This window comes from Candoia aspera, chromosome 1 (genome assembly GCF_035149785.1).
Source record: "Candoia aspera isolate rCanAsp1 chromosome 1, rCanAsp1.hap2, whole genome shotgun sequence".
Lineage (NCBI taxonomy): Eukaryota > Metazoa > Chordata > Lepidosauria > Squamata > Boidae > Candoia > Candoia aspera.
In genome coordinates, this window is record NC_086153.1 from 45463130 (window position 1) to 45484745 (window position 21616).

Sequence of the window (21616 nt, forward strand, 5' to 3'; positions counted from 1 at the left end):
TGATAAATTGTCAGGGGATATATATTTTTACTTTTATAAGTTCTTGCCATATAATTTCTAATGTTTTAGGCTCACCCCATAAGGTAACAAATGTATTAATACAGTAATAGCAGAGTGAATGCTGTATTATTATGTGATATATTTTGTTAGTTTGTAGTTTATTATTGTATTTCTTGATTGTACTTTGTTTTTTCTTTTAAATTTTGCTGGTCAATGACCGAATAAATAAACTTACTAGCCATCCCCAGGTGGAGCTATCGCTCTCCCCCTCCCAAGCAAGGCGGCAGAACCAGGTCTTCAGTTTCTTCCAGAAGTCCGAGAGCGAGGAAACCTGACTCAACTCCAGAGGGCAAGATATTCCAAAGGGCGGGCACCACTGCAGAGAAGGCTCTCCTCCTGGACCCCGCTAGATGAAATTCCTTTACTGATGGGGTCTGTAGCATGCCATCCCTGCCTAACCGGGTGGGATGGGTCGATGTTATGGGGATGAGATGGTCCCTCAGGTACCCTGGTCCCATGCCATGTAGGGCTTTAAAGGTGATAACTGTCATGAGCACTGATGGTGAGCAGGAGGGGGCCCCTATCCAGGGGGGAAAACACGTGCGTAGTAGAGAGAATTTGAGCTGTCATTCAAAGAAACACAGAACAGACCTGCCTTGACTTTCGGGGTTTATCTGTATGGGTTTTCTCATGCTTCTTCAGTTTGGTAGGATTTTCTGTCTACTGTAGCAGTAATAAAACACTAGAGACTTATTCCTCATCTCGGCGTGGTTCCTGCTTGTCAGGACAATAACCAACACCTTGAATTGGACCTGGAAGCAAACTAGTACCCAAAGCAGCTCGCGAAGCAACGGTGTTATATGCACCCTCCTAGGGGTGCCACAAATAGCCCGCGCAGCTACATTCTGGACCAGCTGAAGCTTCCGAATGCTCTTCAAGGGTAGCCCCATGTAGACCGCATTGCAATAGTCTATATGGGAGATGACAAGGGCATGAGTGACTGTTCAGAGGGCATCTCGGTCCAGGAATGGGCATAGCTGGTGCACCACTCGGAGATGTGCAAAGGCCCTCCTGGCCGCAACTGCCACCTGCTCTTCAAGCAGGAATTGTGAGTCCGGGAGGACCCCCAGGTTCCGCACTGGTTCCAAATGGGGCAGTGCCACCCCATCCAGAACCAAAGATGACAACTTCCTGGAACCCGAGGGGCCATCAATCCACAGCCACTCTGTCTTACCAGGGTTCAGTTGAAGCCTGTTGTTCCCCATCCAGGCCCCCACAGCCCCCAGGCACCTGGAAAGGGTGGAGACCGCATCAGTTACTTCACCCAGGATGGCAATATATAGCTGAGTATCATTGGCGTATTGATGATACCTCATCCCATGGTGACGGAAGATCTCACCCAGCGGTTTCATGTAGATGTTAAATAGGAGAGGAGAGAGTACCTGTAATGGTTGCCTAATCCCAAATACTCAGTCTCACAAGCTCGGGCTTAAAGATAACTGATTTATTAAAGGAATAGTATGCAAATACAGAGAAAGCTGAGAATGAGCAAAAGCGCGCCAAATACAAACCTAAAAGCCTTGCCTGCAAGCCAGTCCCGCCCCAATCACCCGTCAGTACGCACCCCCTCCCAGGTGCTAGGAACCGTTACACGCGCCTGGGAAAGTAACCTTGAACAGGAGCGCAAACCCAAACACACATTCCAAGGCTTCAAAACAACGGAGGGCGGAGGAATGGAAAAAGCCTGAAGGGGCGAAGGAACACGGGAAAGAACTTGACATGTCAGGCGAAGGAACACGGGAAAGAACTTGACATGTGAAACGTTACAATGTTAACAGAACATTGAAATGGGAAACATGACTACCAAACCCTGTGGCACCCCACAGTGGAGGGGTCGAGGGCCGGATCTCTCCTCTCGTATCACCACCAATTGGGAACGGCCCTGGAGGAAGGAGGTGAACCAGCGCAAAACTACACCGCCCACCCCCAACCCCCTGAGCCGTCCCAGGATACCATGGTTGATGGTATCGAAAGCTGCTGAGAGACCCAAGAGAGCCAGGATGTATTCACTCCCTCCATCCCACTTCCGCCAGAGATCATCCATAAGTGCAACCAATGTGGTCTCCATCCCATATCCTGGCCTGAAACCTGACTAAAAGGGGTTCAGATAATCCGTTTCCTCCAGAATTCTCTGGAGCTGCAACGCAACCACTTTCTCAACCACCTTTCCCAAAAAGGGAAGGTGGGAGACAGGGCAAAAATTGCCCAGTATAGTGGGGTCCAAGGATGGCTTCTTGAGGAGGGGGTGTACCAGTGCCTCCTTAAAGGTAGCCGGAAATACCCCCTCCCTCAAGAATGCATTAACCATCACCTGGACCCAACCACAAGTCACTTCCCAGGCTGATTTTGTCAGCCAGGAAGGGCTTGGGTCAAGGTGACATGTGGTTGCATTCACAGTCTGGAGAATCCTGTCCACTTCCTCAGGCCCAACAGGATCAAACCATTCCCAGATAACAGGGTAAGTACATTCCCCTGGCATCTCCCCAGACTCCGCTTCATGCTTAGAGTCCAACTTAGAATGGATCTGAGCAATTTTATCCTGCAGATGCTGTGAAAAGTCCTCCGAACGGCCCTGTAGGTGGGTCCCTGAATCTACCTGACCCAGGAGGGATCGAGCGATCTTAAACAGGGTCGTCAGGTGGCATTCTGCAGATGCAATAAGAGCGGAGAAATACTCACATTTTGCCGCTCTTACTGCCACAAGGTAGGCCTTAATAGCGGCTCTAGCTTGTGTTCAGTCAGATTCAGTCTTCGTCTTCCTCCAGCGATGCTCCAGTCATCTCTTAACCCTCTTCAAAAGCCTCAACTCCTCCGTAAACCACGGGGAGTGACGGGTCAAACGAGGCAAGAGAGGTCACACAGACGCAATCCTGTCCAAGGCCCCGGCCGCGGCCCTATTCCAGGCCGTGGCTAGGACCTCCGCTGGACTGTGCAGCAGGCCCTCGGGAATAAGCCCTACCTCCCTCTGAAACCCTACTGGGTCCATCAGTCACTGGAGGCAGACCAATCGAATGGGTCCAGCCTCACTGCGGAGTGGGGTGGCACAATAGAATCTCAGGGTCACCAGGGCGTGATCTGACCATGACAATGGGGACAGATCTAACTCTCCCCTCAGATCACATTGCCACTGCTCCGACAAAAAAAACAAGTCTGGGGTGTGACCACTGTCTCAAGTCAGGTCCCGAATAATCTGGGACAGGCCCATAGCTGCCATGGTAGCTATGAACTCCCAGGCTGTCTCCAAGGCATGTCCCAGGGACGGCAGATTGAAATCCCCCAGAACCATAAGCCTGGGGAACTCCACTGCCAGCCCCGAGACAGCCTCCAGCAGCTCGGGCAGGGAGGTTGCTACGCAGCAGGGAGGCTGGTACAGCAGCAACACCCCCAACTGTTCTCAGGATCCCAACTTGAAAAACAGGGTCTCACAACCAGCCACTTGCGGAGCAGGGCCCTGAAGGCCACTAAAGATTCTCTGATGACAACTGCCACCCCTCCTCCCCTGCCCTGATGTCTCGGCTGGTGCCACACTTGAAACCCGGCTGGGCACATCTTGGAGAGGGCTAGTCCCCCTTCCAAGCCCAGCCAGGTCTCAGTGATACATGCCAGGTCTGCCCCCTCCTCTGTGATTAAATCACATATGAGGGGGACTTGTTGTTCACTGACCTGGCATTAAAGAGCAGCAGCCGAAGACCAGGGCTCATGAGGATCTGCTGTCCAGGGCCTGGGTATGACCACAGAGAGCCAGAACATGCCACAGGTAATAAACACCAGGGGCATCTTCCCCAACAATGGCCTGCCCTCCGTGTCCCGTCATAACATCCCCGGCCCATCACCACCTCGATGGAATAGCCCACCCCATAGCCCTCAGAGTTTCCTAGTCTGGTAGCCTCCACTCCCGGACCTCTGGAACTCCCCGGCTTAACCAAGGGTCCCTTTTCCCACACATCCATCTTCTCACACAATATCCACCTTAGGCAGTGGCAATCCCCCCCAGCGCACCAGCTTCTGCTCTCAGCGCTGTTGGGTCACCACTGCCATCCACACCCTTACAGTGCCCCACCTCAGCCTCTCTCACTAGTAGAGGTGGGACACACCAGCCACTCCTAACCACCCCTGTCTCTCACTCACTTCCACACCAGAACCAATCCTGACCTCCTCCCGAGCCTCTCACCCACAGGAGGAGTGGCACACTCACACACTCACACCAAGGGACCCCAGCCCTCTGCCGCCTAATATAATGGGAATGGGCAAATCTCCCTTTCCCTTCCCCACACCTGAGAATCCCCTAAGATCTTAAAAGCCAGGGGATTCTCCCAGAGCCACTTCACCCCCCAGTCCTTCACACTTCCATCCCAAGTCCATCACCCCAGCAGGTTTCAGTCTGTTGCATCCGGCCAGTCTTCCTTCTTTCTTCCCAGGCCCTCCACCTCAAGCAGAAGGCATAACAGCCTCAAAGGCCGCTGCCCTTCACTGAGGACCACTGGAGCCTTCCGGAGCCTGTCGTCGCCCCAAACTTGGTGCACTCCGTCTCTCCGCTGACTCCTTGATGATCCTGAGGGCGCCCAGAATCTCCGTGGCTGTAAGATTACACTCCACATCACCAGCACAAACTCCAACCTGGGGCTCTGTCTGCAAGGCCGCGAGGCCTGTCGTCCTCCACCACCTCGCTGAAGTTGCCAGCTGCCATTCTATTATGGGGGCTGCCGTCGCGGGGCACCATCCAGCCCATCCTGGGATATCCAGGAGCCACCGGGGGAGCACAGGGGGCTATCAGGATCCACCGGGGTCCTTCAGGGTCCACGGGAGGTCTACTTGAGCCCACCCAGGTATGCCACCGCCGGAGACCTCTGCTACCGCGGCCCGTTTATTAATTGCAAAAATAAACTTACAAGATGAATGAGTTCATGGGAGACAGGGTAGCTTTTTTACAATCTTTGCATAGCTCACATTTAAAAATGAAACAAGCATGCCCCTAGTACTTATATTCAATAACAGCAAAACATAGTTGGTGGGTAAGTCCACAAATTTACAACATTTATTATTAGATTTATATCCCACCATTTTTCCAGCAGCTCAAAGCAGCATACATAGCACTCTTTCACCCCCTTTTACTCCCAACACACCTGTGAGATGGGTTGGACTGAGAGAGCGACTGCTCCAAAGCCACTCAGTGAGCTTTCAGTGACTAAAGGTGGGTTTGAACCTGGGTCTCCCATTGTCCGTCCAACACTTTAATTATTACACCACACTGGCTCAGCTATTGCCATACGGTACTGTAAGTCCCATCAGAACACTCGACTAACGTTTTCAAGCTCAATAAAAGACACTTTTCTACCTTAAATAGCAATGATGGAGTTTAGACTGTCCTCAACAGTGGGACAATTACACCTTCTGTTTGCATTGTGCAAGAAGTTTCTTTCTCAGCAAGCCCTTCTCTACTGTTGGCCTTTTATGATTAACCTGTAAACTGCTCTATTTTGGGGCAAAATGTCTTGGCAGTTTGATATAGTTTCTGTGATGATTGAGTAAAGTCATCAAAATTAAGCTGGTAACTCTTGTTTTTCAGCTTGAAAATGCTTAGATTGAAAATCATTTAAAATGTGACCTAATTCCACCCCCAAAATGCCTAAGTCCCAGAGGATGTCATTCAAGGTGAGTGACATAAGGATAAGCAGTATCATATACTGGCTAATTTGTAAGTCAGTATATAAGAAGCATCTGATATTGGTTTCAAACTAGTTTCCTTGGGGGGGGAGGGGGGCAGTCTAAGAAAGGGGCAGCTTTTTATAACTTAGTTTTCAGATATATCATGTGAAAGCACAAACCCACTGAGTAGTAAAATGAAAAGATTGTTTTCTTGGCTCATCTGTGGACAGAGATTTCTTAAATTGGATTACTCTGATTAGTATTGGAATGACGTAGTGCAGGTCCAGCTTTAATTATTTGAAACTGAAACAGTTTCTCCTTTGTTTAGAAGGGACAACCAGAAATAGTTGTGTATGTTATTTGCCAATAATCTTTTATTCATGTGACTTTTTAAAAAAACAAATTGCTTATTTGAAAAGTTTATCTGTACTTCTTCAGTTTTGGGCTAAGCGAGATGGAAGCACCAAATAATGTCCCAGCTAGAGCGATGCCCCTTTGAATCTTCAAGGCCTGAGTGGTGGCAGATCTTTCTCATTCTAATCTTAACCTTTTTCAAAGAAGGGGTGATTTGAGGAGAAGCTTGGTACAACTAGCATTGTGGAAAAGATGGCAGTGATGAAAGTCAAGTTCAACCAGAAGAAAAGGGTAAAACTAGCACAAGGATTATGGCTCATGAATTGGTTTTCAGTGTTTGCAGGAATTGTTGTTTTTTCTATGGGACTTTTCCTGAAAATTGAACTCAGGAAGCGAAGCGAAATGATGGACAATTCTGAAAGCCACTTTGTGCCCAATTCTTTGATACTGGTAGGTCTGCTTGCCTGTGTGTTCAATGCTCTTGCTGGCAAAATATGCTATGATTCCCTGGATCCTGCTAAATTTGGAAAATGGAAGTTTTTCTTGAAACTCTATTTAGTCTTGTGTGTATTTTTTAATGTCTTCATTTTTTTTGTGGCTCTTACTTGCTTTCTGCTGAGGGGTTCTCTTGAAAGTACACTGGCAGATGGGTTAAAAAATAGTATGAAGTTCTATCGTGACACAGATACTCCAGGAAGATGCTTCATGAAGAAGACAATTGATATGCTTCAGATTGAGTTCAAATGCTGTGGAAACAATGGTTTCAGAGACTGGTTTGAGATTCAGTGGATCAGCAACCGATACTTAGATTTTGGTTCCAAGGAAGTGAAAGAGTAAGTAGTTCAAAGGAATTTAATTTTTTAATAATGGCTTTTGCCTTTAAATCTTGTGTTGCATGTCATTCATTTTTTAAAAAGTAATATTGTAAGTGGCAAACTTAGGTCAGCAATAAAAAGTAATATAAATTATTACTGTAATTAAGAAAACCAACATTTCAGACTCTCAAATATATAACTTAATTGATTAAATTCCTAACTTTTCCCAGTATACATAATATTGTCTTGTACCATAGCATTATAACTTTAACAATGAATTATTTTAAGACTATTTCTCTATTTCTTTCTAGCGTATGGCTCATCCATTCACTATATTTTTATTTGGCCATCATGCCTGCTTTTTCCCTAACCTGAAAAACCAAGTAATGGAATAATACACCAGGATTCACTAAAAAGCTTATGCAACTCTTTCCTTTAATATGTATTATTCAGGAAAACATCTTGTTCGTATGTTGACATTTATCTTGACCTCTGTTAAATCACTCTGTAGCTATTCTTGGCTTTCTCCTCTAGCTAGATAAATGGATTTATAGAACTCTACAAATTTACATGTGCTCAAATACGTAACTTATTTTGCCCTTGAATTTATAAAATTGAATCCACACTCTTTTCAAGGATTCTAATTATTTCTCAATCTTGAAAGCATGGCTGGATATGCTTTGGTCTTACCAAGTTACTTCTGCTATAGATATTTTTTGAAAATATCCTATCATTACTTTCACATCCTAGGAAGAAATTCAGTTTCCTCTCAATAATTAATTATACCAAGAAGAAATTGCGAGTCTTCACCTGGTTAAATTTTTTAATGCTTTTGATTGTCATGAAAAGACAACTTTCACATTTGCAAAATATCTTAACAGTAAACTACTGATCTGCATCAGTGGTTTTGTTTGCACTGAACTCAGTGGGATTTATGTTTAAATAGATAGATAGGAGATACGTAGGATTTCACTGTCAGTTGCACTGTAAGCAGCTTGGACAAGTTCCTTGTGTTTAACATAAATCCCATCAGATCCAATGGCATTTAAACATGTGCATCTGGATGGGTGATAGAAGTCCAGTGCTGAAGTTATACATACATATATACATATGTGTGTGTGTGTCTGTGTGTGTGTTTGTGTGTGTCAGTGTATTTGTGTATGTGTTTGTGCATATGTGTGTGTGTGTCTGTGTGTATATATATATATAATTCAAACATTTAAGTCATTATATGTTGATGTCAGCCTTCGCAGGTAGACTAGACAGGAAACATAACCGGATGAGCTAACTCTACTTTATTTTAAGGCTACATTAACAGAATCTTGCAAGTCTGAAAGTACAAATCTCCCGCCATCTCTTTTACAGCTTGAGAAGCTAGGGAGGGTCCCTTCTGAGCTTCTTTCTCCGCCCATTATGCAGCTGTGGGCTATGCTGTCTCTTATCTGACCATTCCCTAGGCAGCATCTCTTCATCCCATCTCTCAAGGTCTTTCTCACATACCATTTCAGTTGTATATTTGAATATCTTTTTATACTTTCTTCCTTAGTACCAAACATGAATTACTCAAGATACGTGCAATAATGGATATTTTTAACTCTGTTCTTTGGTTGTGGTGATTTTCACCAGAACATTATAGTCTTAAAGTAGTCCAATTATGTAAATAGCAATTTAATTTCTATCTTAATATAAATGTTATGCTGAACAAATATTTGAATGGGAAGCATTTAAATTATGTCTTGATATAAATAACTACATGGAAAAACATAATGAGATGACCACTGTCCTGGCATTATCTGAAGATTTGGAGCTTGAGTTTAATCCATCCACAGGAGGACAGTACGTGAGAAATAAAACAAGATTATGTTGTCAGACATATGTATAATACTGTACTATTTTTGAAAATGAAGATATAATTTCAGGTTTAAAAGTAGCCTCACTACTTATATTCACTACCTGGGAAGATAATATGATTGCTCAGTTTATTTGGGATATGGATACATAAACAATGCTCATTATTATCAAAGTACAGAATGTATTTGAATTATCCAGTTCATACTGAAATCAGCAGGAGACTGAGTGGAGATAAAGCTGTCTCATTAGTGTATAATGCTTTGGAGATTATAAATAGAGTCAGGATTATCTTCAGATAAAAGGATCTTTTAATCACTTTTAGATTCCTCAGGTGATAATAATAATAGTTTATTAAACTTGTATGCCACTCAACTCTCAACAATTCTGGGTGGCTCACAACAATAAAAGAAATTACAATAAAATCCATAAAACATAAAAGATAAAGATAAAAGATGGCAACTATAATGAAGCGAGGGGTCTCACTCTCCATCCCCAAAGAGTCAGGTCAAAGACATGCCTTTAAACACATAACAAGGATTGCTGCTGGCCATGTTCCATGTAACACAGTTCAGGAGGCTGCCCCTTGTAAATGGAATTCTAATAATTTCTGTTTCATTAGCAATCCCCTTGTTTGAAACTTCACGTATCACTCAAGGAACATGAAATGATTATGTCATGCTCAATAACAATTCCACTTCTCTAACATAACACCTGCCTTACTCAGGCATTATGCCTAAAAGTGAGGGAGGGGGCAATACTTTTGAGATTTATTTATTTATTTCATCTGGCATAGCAGAATGCAGAATTGAATGCAGCAACTTTTGTTATAATCTCTCCTTTAGATTCTAATTTGTGCCCTATTTTTCATGGCGGTCTGCATAGAGAGCCAAGGAACTAAAAAATAGTTCAATTGTATATACATTAATAAGTGCATTTCCATCAATATTATTCAATTTTGGGGTTTGTAAAATCATGCAAACCACAGAAAAAGAGTAAGAGGTAATAAGCAAAAGAAACATGAGAAAACAAAAGGAAACTTAAAACTAGTTTGCACCACCATTTAGTAGCATGTCCATCCTTGTTTCCACTGTGTCTATACATCTATTATACATTGCCTTTTGTTCTTTACACTTCTCTCTCTTTTTGAGTATCTCATAAGTTCTATCCTTCCGACCATAACTTTGTCAGTCTTCCTATCAATCCATTCGCTGTTCATATAGTTGTTTTGTAATTTGATTCTCATTCATTTTCTCCATATGATCAAACCACACTATTTTTTAAATTCAAACCTGATTCATTCATCACCCATTCATTCTTTATCCATTTTCTTCTACAATATTTCCCTGAATGTTAAGATACTCCAGAGTGGTCTTTCTCTCGTCTTAGAAATTCAAGAGAGGGCCTTCTCTGTGGCTCTTCCCAGCTTCTGGAGTTTTTTTCTAATAGCCACTTCAAGTTCTTTTGAATTTCCTTCCACCAGCAGGCAGAGAGATTCTTTATCAAACAAGCTGACTTGATACAGGATTTAATGATGAGTTGTTTGTCTTATCATCTATAAATGTTTTAATTCGTTTTTCTGTTTTGCTCATTCTACATTTTATTTATGTTAAGCATCCTGAGCATCACTTGTAGTGGAAAATGGGGTAATTTAATTTTAACAATAAAAAGCCCAAGCTGTGACTTCAGGATTCCTTGGAAGAAACCATGGAAGTAAAATGGTTGAATTTAACTGTAGTATATTAATATCTAGGCGCAAAGATTACTGCAGGTGCTGACTGCAGCCAGGAAATCAGAAGATGTTTAATTCTTGGGAGGAAAGCAATGACAAATCTTGATAAAATAGTTAAGAGCAGAGACATCACACTAACAAAGGTCCTCATAGTTAAAGCAATGGTATTCCCTACAGTAACATATGGCTGTGAGAGCTGGACCATAGGGAAGGCCGAGTGAAGGAAAATGCTTTTGAACTGTGGTGTTGGAGGAAAATTCTGAGAGTGCCTTGGACTGCAAGAAGATCAAACCAGTCCATACTTCAGGAAATAAAGCCAGACTGCTCACTTGAGGAAATGATATTAAAGGTAAAACTGAAGTATTTTGGCTACATAATGCGATGACAGGGCACCCTGGAGAAGATGCTGATGCTAGGGACAGTGGAAGGCAAAAGGAAGAGGGGCCGACCAAGGACACGATGGATGGATGGCATTCTAGAGGTGCCAGATTCAACCTCGGGGGAGCTGGGGGTGGTGACAACTGACAGGAAGCTCTGGTGTGGGCTGATCCATGAAGTCATGAAGAGTCAGAAGCGACTGAATGAATAAACAACCACAACAACATATTAATATCCTAGGCATCCACGAAATCCATTGGGCAGCTTTCAGCATTTACTCCAATAAATTCCTATGTGCACAAAATAATTCCCAACATTTAATGGTATTTTAAACTGGACAAAACAACTAAGCCTGTTAATGTCTTCTATCATATGGTACAACTGTTAAAGATTTTTCAACAGTAGATATATCTGAAATAATCACTCTTCCAATTCTGTACAAAGCTTTGGTGATTTCATCGGTCTGACTAATAACAAAATAGTATTATAAAAATTATCCTATTCTGATACCAACTTTCTGGTCCTATATGATATATATAAAAAATAATTAGTATTTCTGTTGTAAACCAACAACTACATCCTAGCCTTGTTTACAAAGGATAAATACCAAACACTTGTACTGCCCTGTGTTTTTCTCTGGCAGTGTTCTTTCTATTAATTACGTTTACCTAGTCCATCTAGGATCCTGAGAAAGCTCAGCAGTGTTGGAAAAACTAGTTAGTAGTTGGATGAGCAACCACTAAGAGATCCCCATGTATAAACTAGACTTGGGGAGTATAGGTATCCTGGAAAATGACAGTGGGAAAGTACTTCCAGACTGTTGCCAAACAAAAGCATGGACACATCCATCTAACTCCCAGGAGAGCTGACCTGCTCCAATCACCTGAAATGCAATACGAATAATTGTATATGTGATTACTGAAGACTTTTCTTAGCTCCCCTCCTTTTATAATCTACAATACATTTCAGCATTCTTTATTCAATAGTATACTCCCATTGCCTTCCATGGGGCTTACTGCCAGTAGAAGAGAATAGGACTATGGCATTCCCATATTCATTCCCATTTTCAGTGGTGATATTCTTTGCCCAGTCCTTTTCTTGATTCCCAAGAAGAGTTTGGCAGGGTGTTTGTGGAGGAGGGGAGGTGGCCAATTGCTGGCAGTTATCTAGCTCCAAGTTTTCAAGTTTGAGTTGGTTATTAATCAATAGCATTTGAATATGAATAAAATTTTATTTTGAAGCAAAACATTCTTTGATGTTAGGGGATTAATGTGATGGGGCAGGCAAGTAGCTCTTATCTTTCTTCTTATCTTTAATATATATATATTAAAAATTTTGCACAATAAATTGAGGACTTTCGTTTAGCCAACTATTTTAAAAAACACATTTTTTAAAAAAGCTATTTTTGTGTGAGCTTTATGCACTACCTTCAGGAGCTCAAGGCAGTGTACTTAAGTCTTCTCCCTTCCATTTTCCCCTACAACACCAACCCCGAGGCAGGCTGGGCTAGGAGAGAACAATTGGCTCAAAGTAACCCCATGAGCTTTTGATCCTGGTTTCCTGGATCCTAGTTCAACATCTTAATGTTGCACCCCACTTTTAACACAAATTAGTTCCTCATTAGTGTATAAATGTGCCAAACAGTCCCCATCTTTTCATCTGATGCTTGCTGATAACATCGATCCAAAACCAGAGGGCTGTTCCCAGTCTAGCTCAGGTAACAGACTAGCAGGTGATTTAAATACGAATGATTATATCCAGGTGTTCTGGGGAAATGCAAATTAATTTACATGCTACAGATGGAATCAGTGGAGTTCATGTTGCCCCATCTTTCTCAGTGGCTATTCTTAAGTACAGATTTGCTCTCGTTCTTTTACAGTCGCATTAAAAGTAACGTGGATGGCAAATACTTGGTGGATGGCATTCCCTTCAGCTGCTGCAATCCAAGTTCTCCACGACCATGCATCCAGTACCAGGTTTCTAATAATTCAGCTCACTACAGTTACGACTACCAAACAGAAGAACTCAATCTATGGACCCGTGGCTGCAGAGAGGCTCTGCTTAAATACTACAGTGGCATAATGACCTCCATGGGAGTGGTTGTCCTCTTTGTCTGGCTTTTTGAGGTAATACAATTGGCAAGCTAATTTCTCTCTATTGTTCAGAATCATAAATAATGAGTACTTCTCCACAAAGTGCATCAATGGCAATTGTTATGGGTAAAGTGGCAATCTACAAAAAATATTTGCAGGGTATTACCAGCCTTGTTTAAATTTTTTTGAGGTATTTTTAGAAGGAAAACAAACAGGGGTATTCTCCCCTTCCCCTCTCCCCCCTCCCCCCCATCTAAGCCATACTATAAAATAATATGGGCATCAAGTTTGGCACAGTTGCCATATCAAACTCAAGTATTTCTTGCTATGTAACAGGAATAGGGAAGAACTTCCTTTAGTGTGGTAAAGATGGGATATTTTAATCGGGCAGAGACTCTCATTGACCTTAATCCTCTCTCCTCTACAATATTAGAGGTGGTTAAGACTTATGCAGGCCAATTCCCTCTCCTTACATTTCTCTTCCTTCCATCTGTCTGTCAGAATTCACACATATTCCTTTGGTCCTGTAGGATGAAAGGTCCTTGCTGAACTGGATTTTTTCTTATGAGAAAAACCTAATATACCTTGGGATATCTGGGAATACACAGAGATACACATAGATCTATGCCTTCTTTTAGTGTCCATCACCAGCTTGATGACGTGGCCCCAATTCCCATTTTATTCTGTACTATCCACGTTTGACTGGGCCCCATGTTACTCACATGCACACTAAAAGCGTTTCTGCATATTTTGGAAATTTTTGTTCATTTACTTATTTAAATTTCTAGGACTACTCACTCACCAATGACTCTGGCCACCATACAAAACAGAAAACAATACTTTAAAACTACAAATAAAAGAAGGTCATACGAGGGGAGAAAAAAAGGAACTGTTAACATACCATAACACATCTTCCATTGTGGATACCTGCCCCTGGGGAAAAAGCCAGGTCTTCAAGGTTCTTTTGAAGGCCATCAGGGCTGAGGCTATCACAAGCTTTGTGGAGGGGAATGCTGCTCCACAATGAAGAAGACATACCCTCTGAGTACCATAAGATGGTGCTGCTTAATAGAGGGGACCCAAAGCACAACAACCCTGTCAAAAGCAATTGGAGAAAGATGGTCCCTCAAATATCTTCCAAAGTACATCATTTGCCTGAATGAGAACACTAAGACCTTGGAGGCTTTAAAGTCAGTAAAGTATTTTTCTTGTATTTATATATGCTATAATTGCAAGTATTCTGAGATTAGTGTTCAGTAAGCTCCAACCTCACTGAATTAATCAATGAATATAAAGATTACCTTAAGGAGTAACAGAAGACAAAGTATTCATTGTTGTAAAATTCTAACAGACATGGATGGTTTAGGACTTGAATGCTATAAAATATTTTAAATAGACTTAAAACCATGTATATGCCAAAATATACTCACAAGCACTAAAAATTGTGACTCTTGAAAACAAACTTTTCTTCTGATTGATCTCTAAAAAGCAGATAGGGATCCCTAACATATCATATTATATAGACTTATTTATTGTTATATCTTTTTTATTAAATTGTCCCTTTATTGACTAATAGGTTAAACACATTTGTAAATAGCAACGGTCTGGATTTGTTTCTAAAAGCAACATTGCTGATTCAGTTAGAAGGGTATTAACTGTAAGATACTGTGCTAAAACTTACTAACCTCTACTTATCTTGCTGTCTCCAGATGCCATTAAAAGATTTGACAGAGCGGATTACAAATTGATTTTTTAAAAAAAAGAATATCAGAATTGGGCTTCTTCAAAATCCCAATGGCAACTTGAATTTAGGATCAGAACATTTGATAAATTGACAACCATCTGAACTGCTTCAAGATTTGTAAAACATGAAAAACTAATGTATAGTCTTTGTATTTCTCCTTAAGGTTACATATCTGTCTATGTAACAGGGTTCCCAAGTTTCTGTATATGTTTTCCTTTTTTATTTATTTCTCTTATGATTTCTCTTAAATTTTTAATGATAGATTTTTATTTATTTTGTGTGTTTGTTTGTTGTTGATTCGTTTAGTCGCTTCCGACTCTTCGTGACTTCATGGACCAGCCCACGCCAGAGCTTCCTGTCGGTCGTCAACACCCTCAGCTCCCCCAGGGACGCGTCCGTCACCTCTAGAATATCATCCATCCACCTTGCCCTTGGTCGGCCCCTCTTCCTTTTGCCCTCCACTCTCCCTAGCATCAGCACCTTCTCCAGGCTGTCCTGTCTTCTCATGATGTGGCCAAAGTATTTCAGTTTTGCCTTTAATATCATTCCCTCAAGTGAGCAGTCTGGCTTTATTTCCTGGAGAATGGACTGGTTTGATCTTCTTGCAGTCCAAGGCACTCTCAGAATTTTCCTCCAACACCACAGTTCAAAAGCATCAATCTTCCTTCGCTCAGTCTTCCTTATGGTCCAGCTCTCGCAGCCGTATGTTACTACGGGGAACACCATTGCTTTAACTATGCGGACCTTTGTTGTCAGTGCGATGTCTCTGCTCTTAACTATTTTATCGAGATTGGTCATTGCTCTTCTTCCAAGGATTAAGCGTCTTCTGATTTCCTGACTGCAGTCAGCATCTGCAGTAATCTTTGCACCTAGGAATACAAAGTCTTTCACTGCTTCTACATTTTCTCCCTCTATTTGCCAGTTATCAATCAAGCTGGTTGCCATAATCTTGGTTTTTTTGAGGTTTAGCTGCAAGCCAGCTTTTGCACTTTCTTCTTTCACCTTCATCATAAGGCTCCTCAGTTCCTCTTCACTTTCAGCCATCAAAGTGGTATCATCTGCATATCTGAGATTGTTAATATTTCTTCCAGAGATTTTAACCCCAGCCTTGGATTCCTCAAGCCCAGCATGTCGCATGATGTGTTCTGCATACAAGTTGAATAGGTAGGGGGAGAGTATACAGCCCTGCCGTACTCCTTTCCCAATCTTAAACCAGTCTGTTGTTCCATGGTCTGTTCTTACTGTTGCTACTTGGTCGTTATACAGATTCTTCAGGAGGCATACAAGATGACTTGGTATCCCCATACCGCTGAGAACTTGCCACAATTTGTTATGGTCCACACAGTCAAAGGCTTTAGAATAGTCAATAAAACAGAAATAGATGTTTTTCTGAAACTCCCTGGCTTTTTCCATTATCCAGCGGATATTGGCAATTTGGTCCCTAGTTCCTCTGACTTTTCTAAACCCAGCTTGTACATCTGGCAATTCTCGCTCCATGAACTGCTGAAGTCTACCTTGCAGGATCTTGAGCATTACCTTACTGGCATGTGAAATGAGTGCCACTGTTCGATAGTTTGAACATTCTTTAGTGTTCCCCTTTTTTGGTATGGGGATATAAGTTGATTTTTTCCAATCTGATGGCCATTCTTGTGTTTTCCAAATTTGCTGGCATATAGCATGCATTACCTTAACAGCATCTCCAATTCAAAAGGACTCCATTTCATTAAAATGAAGGAAAAAATAAGACCATCATACATTATCTACACATTTCAACTGTAGATGCGTTGCTCTAGAATGCTATCATTTATAGCTGCCCCTTGAGAAAGTTTGCAGTGTGACCTAAGAAGGTCTTCCCATGAGATTGAATCCAAAGCTATGCATTCTCACAACCAGAGAGACAGTATGGCTACAGCTTTCTTCTCTAAATTCCATAAATCGGCAATAGAAGCATTGCATAGCTACCATAGTTCTCACTCTGTGTTAGGAAAACATAGGAATATTAAAAATGAAAGATAATGTCTGCAGTCCCTGCAAGCTCCTAAGATAGCTTCTTTGATGCAGATATGTCTACATTAAAATGAAATGCTCTCTGACCATCCAGTTTATGCCAAGAGTTTTCCTTGGGAAACCTAAGTAGTTACTATATAGTTGCTTATCTTGGGCTGCAGGTCTTTTTTTTTTTCAGACCCAATTTCAAGTACTGATTCCTACTTTTACATACTTAAGTAGTTTTAATCTTGACTGCCTTCAAAGTAGCTTCCTTTCCTATGAGCTTCAAATCAAATCTTTATTAAGGTCAAAGAGCTTATGCGCAACACAACGAAATATGTAGATGTAATAACTTTCAGTTAACAAGAAATAGCTTAATAGAAGGAAAATTTAGAATATAAATCACAAAATGAAATTTAAAATTAGTTGGAAAAACCAGCTGTTGTTGTGTCTTCACTGTGGCCCAACAATAGATAGTAACACTCCTTGTTTTATCTTTATTAGTATATGATAGTAGCAGTTTGATATAAAACTCATCTGTTTTGCCTGGGAATCAATGGAAGTTGGGTGCTAGATGGTATTTTTAAGAGTCTCTGTAATAGTCACAATAAAGAAACACATGCTGAAGTATCTCTCTCCAGAATCATACCAGCAGTGACATTTGTGTCTAGGAATTTTGTAGTATCTACCATTTATGAGGACAGAAGATAAGACATTATCCCTAACTCCGAAAACTGGGGGAGTTAGGTTGCTCAGAGAGTTTACAAGTTTCAAACTAACCCTGGTTATGAGCATTCTAGAGCTCTGTGTTAGGGAGCTAATTTCAGTTTGTAGTTCTATGCCCTCCATTTTTTGGTATCTAATCCTTTTAGCCTGATCAGAGTCAGCAGAAATAAGTTGTTCCTTAGATAGGTTTCCCTTGACATTAAGTCCAGTCGTGTCTGACTCTAGGGGGCGGTGCTCATCTCCGTTTCAAAGCCAAAGAGCAGGCATTTGTCCGTAGACACTTCTGTGGTCATGTGGCCGGCATGACTACATGGAACGCTGTTACCTGCCAGCCGAAGTGGTACCTATTAATCTACTCACATTGGCATGTTTTCGAACTGCTAGGTTGGCAGGAGTTGGGACTAGCAACGGGAGCTCACCCCGTCATACAGATTCGAACCTCTGACCTTCCGATCAGCAAGCTCAGCAGCTCAGCGGTTTAACCCGCAGCGCCACCGCGTCCCTGGCCATTCCTTAGATAAGTCAATGGTATTTATTTCCTATGGTTAGAACCATAACAAGGCATAATCATTAAAATCTGTGGTGGTAGCCCCAACTGGAAGAACAGAAGTTTCAGCCATGTGGTAGTATAGGGCACAAGAATCAATACAGGAAGTCCTCACTTAACGACCATTCATTCAGTGACTGTTTGAAATTACAATTGCACAGAATGAGTGGGACTTATGACCAATTCTTGAAGTTCCAGCCATCGCAGTGTCTCCATGGTCATGTGATTGTGATTCAGGCACTTGGTGACTGGCATGCAATTACGACAGTCGCAGCATCCTGCGGTCATGTGATCACCATTTGTGACCTTCACTGCCAGCTTCCGACAAGCAAAGTCAATGGGGAAGCCAGCAGGAAGTTGTAAATGGCGACCACATGACATCGTGCTTAACAACTGTGTGGGATTCCCTTAATGATGGCAACCCAAAGTGCCAGAAGTGCCATCATAAGTTGGCACAGTCATGTGATATCACACTTTATTACTTCATCACTTAGTGATGGAGTTGCTGGTCCCAATTACCATCATTAAGCAAGGACTACCTGTACACAACGCTCAAGTTATAGAGGGTAGTTTAGAGCATAAGCTATTTTCATATATTCCCAATTTTTCTTCTATCTGGAGATTGGTTAAGGATATTCTGCCTTTGGGACTTCTGATTTTCCGTTAGCAGTCTTTGTCTACAGTATATCTATATTGCTTGTGGACCCTCCTGCTGCAATTCCTGTTTTATTGTATGTAACAATTGATGCCCAAAGATCTTCATGCATTCCCCCATACATTCAGCCCCTGGTTGGTTTGTATATTATCATCTTGAACTTCCACCATCCTATTGTCCTGCTGAGGAAGGAGAAGAGAAATTGGGTCATGTGATGGTATAGGGCAGACATATTAAATCCTAAATGCTTATGTTAGGTATAGCTCCTCATGTAGCATAGTGACAACAGTATAGATGTATAACTGTGTGTAACCTAATGCCTAGTGCTGTGGCCCTGGACCAGTGACAGCTAACAGGAACCAGACACTTGCCCTTCTTCAGCAAAGAATTAGGTAACAGGAGATCACAGTGTAAACACTGATGTTTATGATACATGTTGATAATATCAGGAAGGATACTATGTGTGTGAAAAATAACAGAAAGGTCAGTTCAATAGCTTATCAAAGCATTCCAGAGGAAAGGATGAGGGGTAATTGCATTACTCCTTTTATCTTTCCATTATCTTTCTCTTTCAACTGTAATTGATGAAAAGTATATAATTGGATGGTGGGTTTGCTCAGGGCTCTCTCCTGCTATCGGCTGGATGGGAGCCCAGTGATCACTGTAAGTGTATTTCGGTAAAGTGTCCTTTGTTGCTTCTATCTCCAAATGCTTTGGTTTGCCTTTAGGTGAGCCTTTTTCTCACAATGCCAATACTGCCATCCAGGCCTTGTGTTCAATTCTGGGCATCCCTACTTCAAATCTGAGGGCTGGCTATGAGTTTTCTTAAAACAAGATCATCAGACGAGGTCCTTGTCTTCTGTAGTCAGAATATTCTCTGTTGGAGCCCCAATAACAGTGAATTCCTTTCCTAGGAAGGTCTTTGCTTCTTCCAGCTGACCTTTAAAAAAACTTACATTGATTGCTGTAACCTCTCTTTTATAGTTATTTTGCTTCAATTGTTTTCCTTTGGTTGTATTAAACAAAGTTGCTTTTATGTAATTGACATTAAGTATCTTTTAAATATATATACAGGCTATGAAATGAGCCAATCATTAGTCAAGTTGACCAATGGTTCATTTTGTATCTCACTTAGATGTTAATAATGATAGGGCTGCGCCTGTTGCATACCTCCCTGGAAAGCATCAGCAATCCAGAAGATCCTGAATGTGAGAGTGAAGGATGGGTGCTGGAGAAGAGCCTGAAAGACACTTTCAAGTCCACCCTGGAAAATCTGAAAAATATTGGTAAGCCAAACCAAGTGAATGCAGGTGTTGAAGCTACAGAAGGCGAAGGTGCGAAAAACCAAGCTGTAGCAACCGTCAGCTGAGTTTCCCGGCTAATGTGACTGTTCCTAAAGACTGAAAATTGTGAATTTTAACTTTTGAAAAAAAAAAAAAAGAACCATTACAGCTACATATTTATTAACAACATTTAACATTTGGACTCAAGGCAAGAACATTACAATGCATCTTGATATAACAAATATTCTTACTATAGACATATTAAGATGACTACTTTTATGGGAAATGGTTAAATATTATTTTAAAGCAAATACATCAGGCATTAGGGTCTTTCATATTAAAAATCAAGAATTAACTTGTATTTTGGTATTCTGGTACTTTGTATTTTGTTTTGGATCACTGGAAACCAAGGAGGAAATGTAATTATTTTTGCATTTTAAGTTTACAAATATTTGGAAAAATCTGTATGCTTGATTATGCATAATTATGGTGGTAGAACAAAAAAAATCTTAACTGGAAAGTTGGAAAGCTATATACAAAAATGCAGTTTTAACTTCCTTTTTTGGACAAAAACATGTTTAAAACTGCTTCTGAAGAACTGTATTCAGTTTGTATGTTTATTGGCTATATAGCAATAACAAAGTTAGAATTTTTATGCACTGAACAGAAATTTGTAATTTTATAGAAGCAAGATTATATAGCTTTGTAAACCAGCATAAACTATAACCTAAATTGCTGACACCTGCTTACATCTAAATCTGGTACAAAAACTAAGATGTCTTTTAAGAAGAAATCATGAAACCCTATTTGTAATCCTTACCAAAAGTTACCAAATTTAGTAAATGGGTTTAAGGATTTTTTTTTCCTGGTACTGAGAAGCAAGAATTATTCAGCAATAAAAGATTTGCACATTGATTTAGTGAATTAGATGCTATGTAGAAAGAGTTGGAGTTTCCTATTATAGTAACATACAGAAGACTGTTGCTTCAATGCATTTTAATACAAAATGTATTCAATAAGATTGTCTAGGATTGTATTATTCTGAAAGTGGCAACTATAGGAGGTATCTTTTAATGTTTATAAGCTGGAGTGAAGCATGCGGGGAGGTAAATAAATATTTATCTTTGTCTTATATGAAGCACTCACACAGACCCTACATAAAAAATCTTTGCCAGCTGAGCCTTTCCCAAGAGAAAGCAGAGAAGTTTGCCTATTAATCAGCAGCCTAGTTAGTTCTGGAACTGAGCCAGTCCTTGTTCAAAAGTCTTGTAATCTTCGATAAGAGTAATGAAGCAAGAGTTAATGTCATTATGATCAATAAAATGCAGGATAAAGTTGCTCAAAGAGAGAAGTGACACCAAAGGAAGTTACAGACAGGAGGTGCTTGTTGACAAAGGCTCTTTTGAGGTCTAAGTTGAATTAGAGAGTCAGATCAAGAGTCCATCTTGGCAGTTCTGCTTTCACTGGTGGCCATTTCCCCAGTTTTGGCCCCTGGATTCTGTTTAATTGGAAGATGCAGGGGCTAAAACTGGGACCTTTTCCTGCGTGATGACATTTGTAACAGTGCTGAAAAATAGAAGGTCAGCAAATGGTTGCTGGCTCTCTCGTAGTTATGAAGCTCCACCCACAAACAGAGAATTGCAAAACATTTGAAATAAAAATTGTGATCCTGAAGGTGCTATGAAATGGAATAGAGTTGAAGGATTATGTGATCAGGGAGGGGTCCCATACTGCAGTGGTTCCAGT

At 41.3% G+C, this 21616-nt stretch overlaps 1 protein-coding gene across 1 annotated transcript; it reads left to right on the plus strand.

Moving 5' to 3' along the window:
* Positions 1–6312: 6312 nt before the first annotated feature.
* PRPH2 (peripherin 2) lies at positions 6313–19956 on the plus strand. Its single transcript, XM_063290055.1, has 3 exons — positions 6313–6893; positions 12713–12959; positions 19723–19956. The coding sequence occupies exons 1-3, from the start codon at positions 6313–6315 to the stop codon at positions 19954–19956; spliced, it is 1062 nt and encodes a 353-aa protein (XP_063146125.1).
* Positions 19957–21616: the final 1660 nt, after the last annotated feature.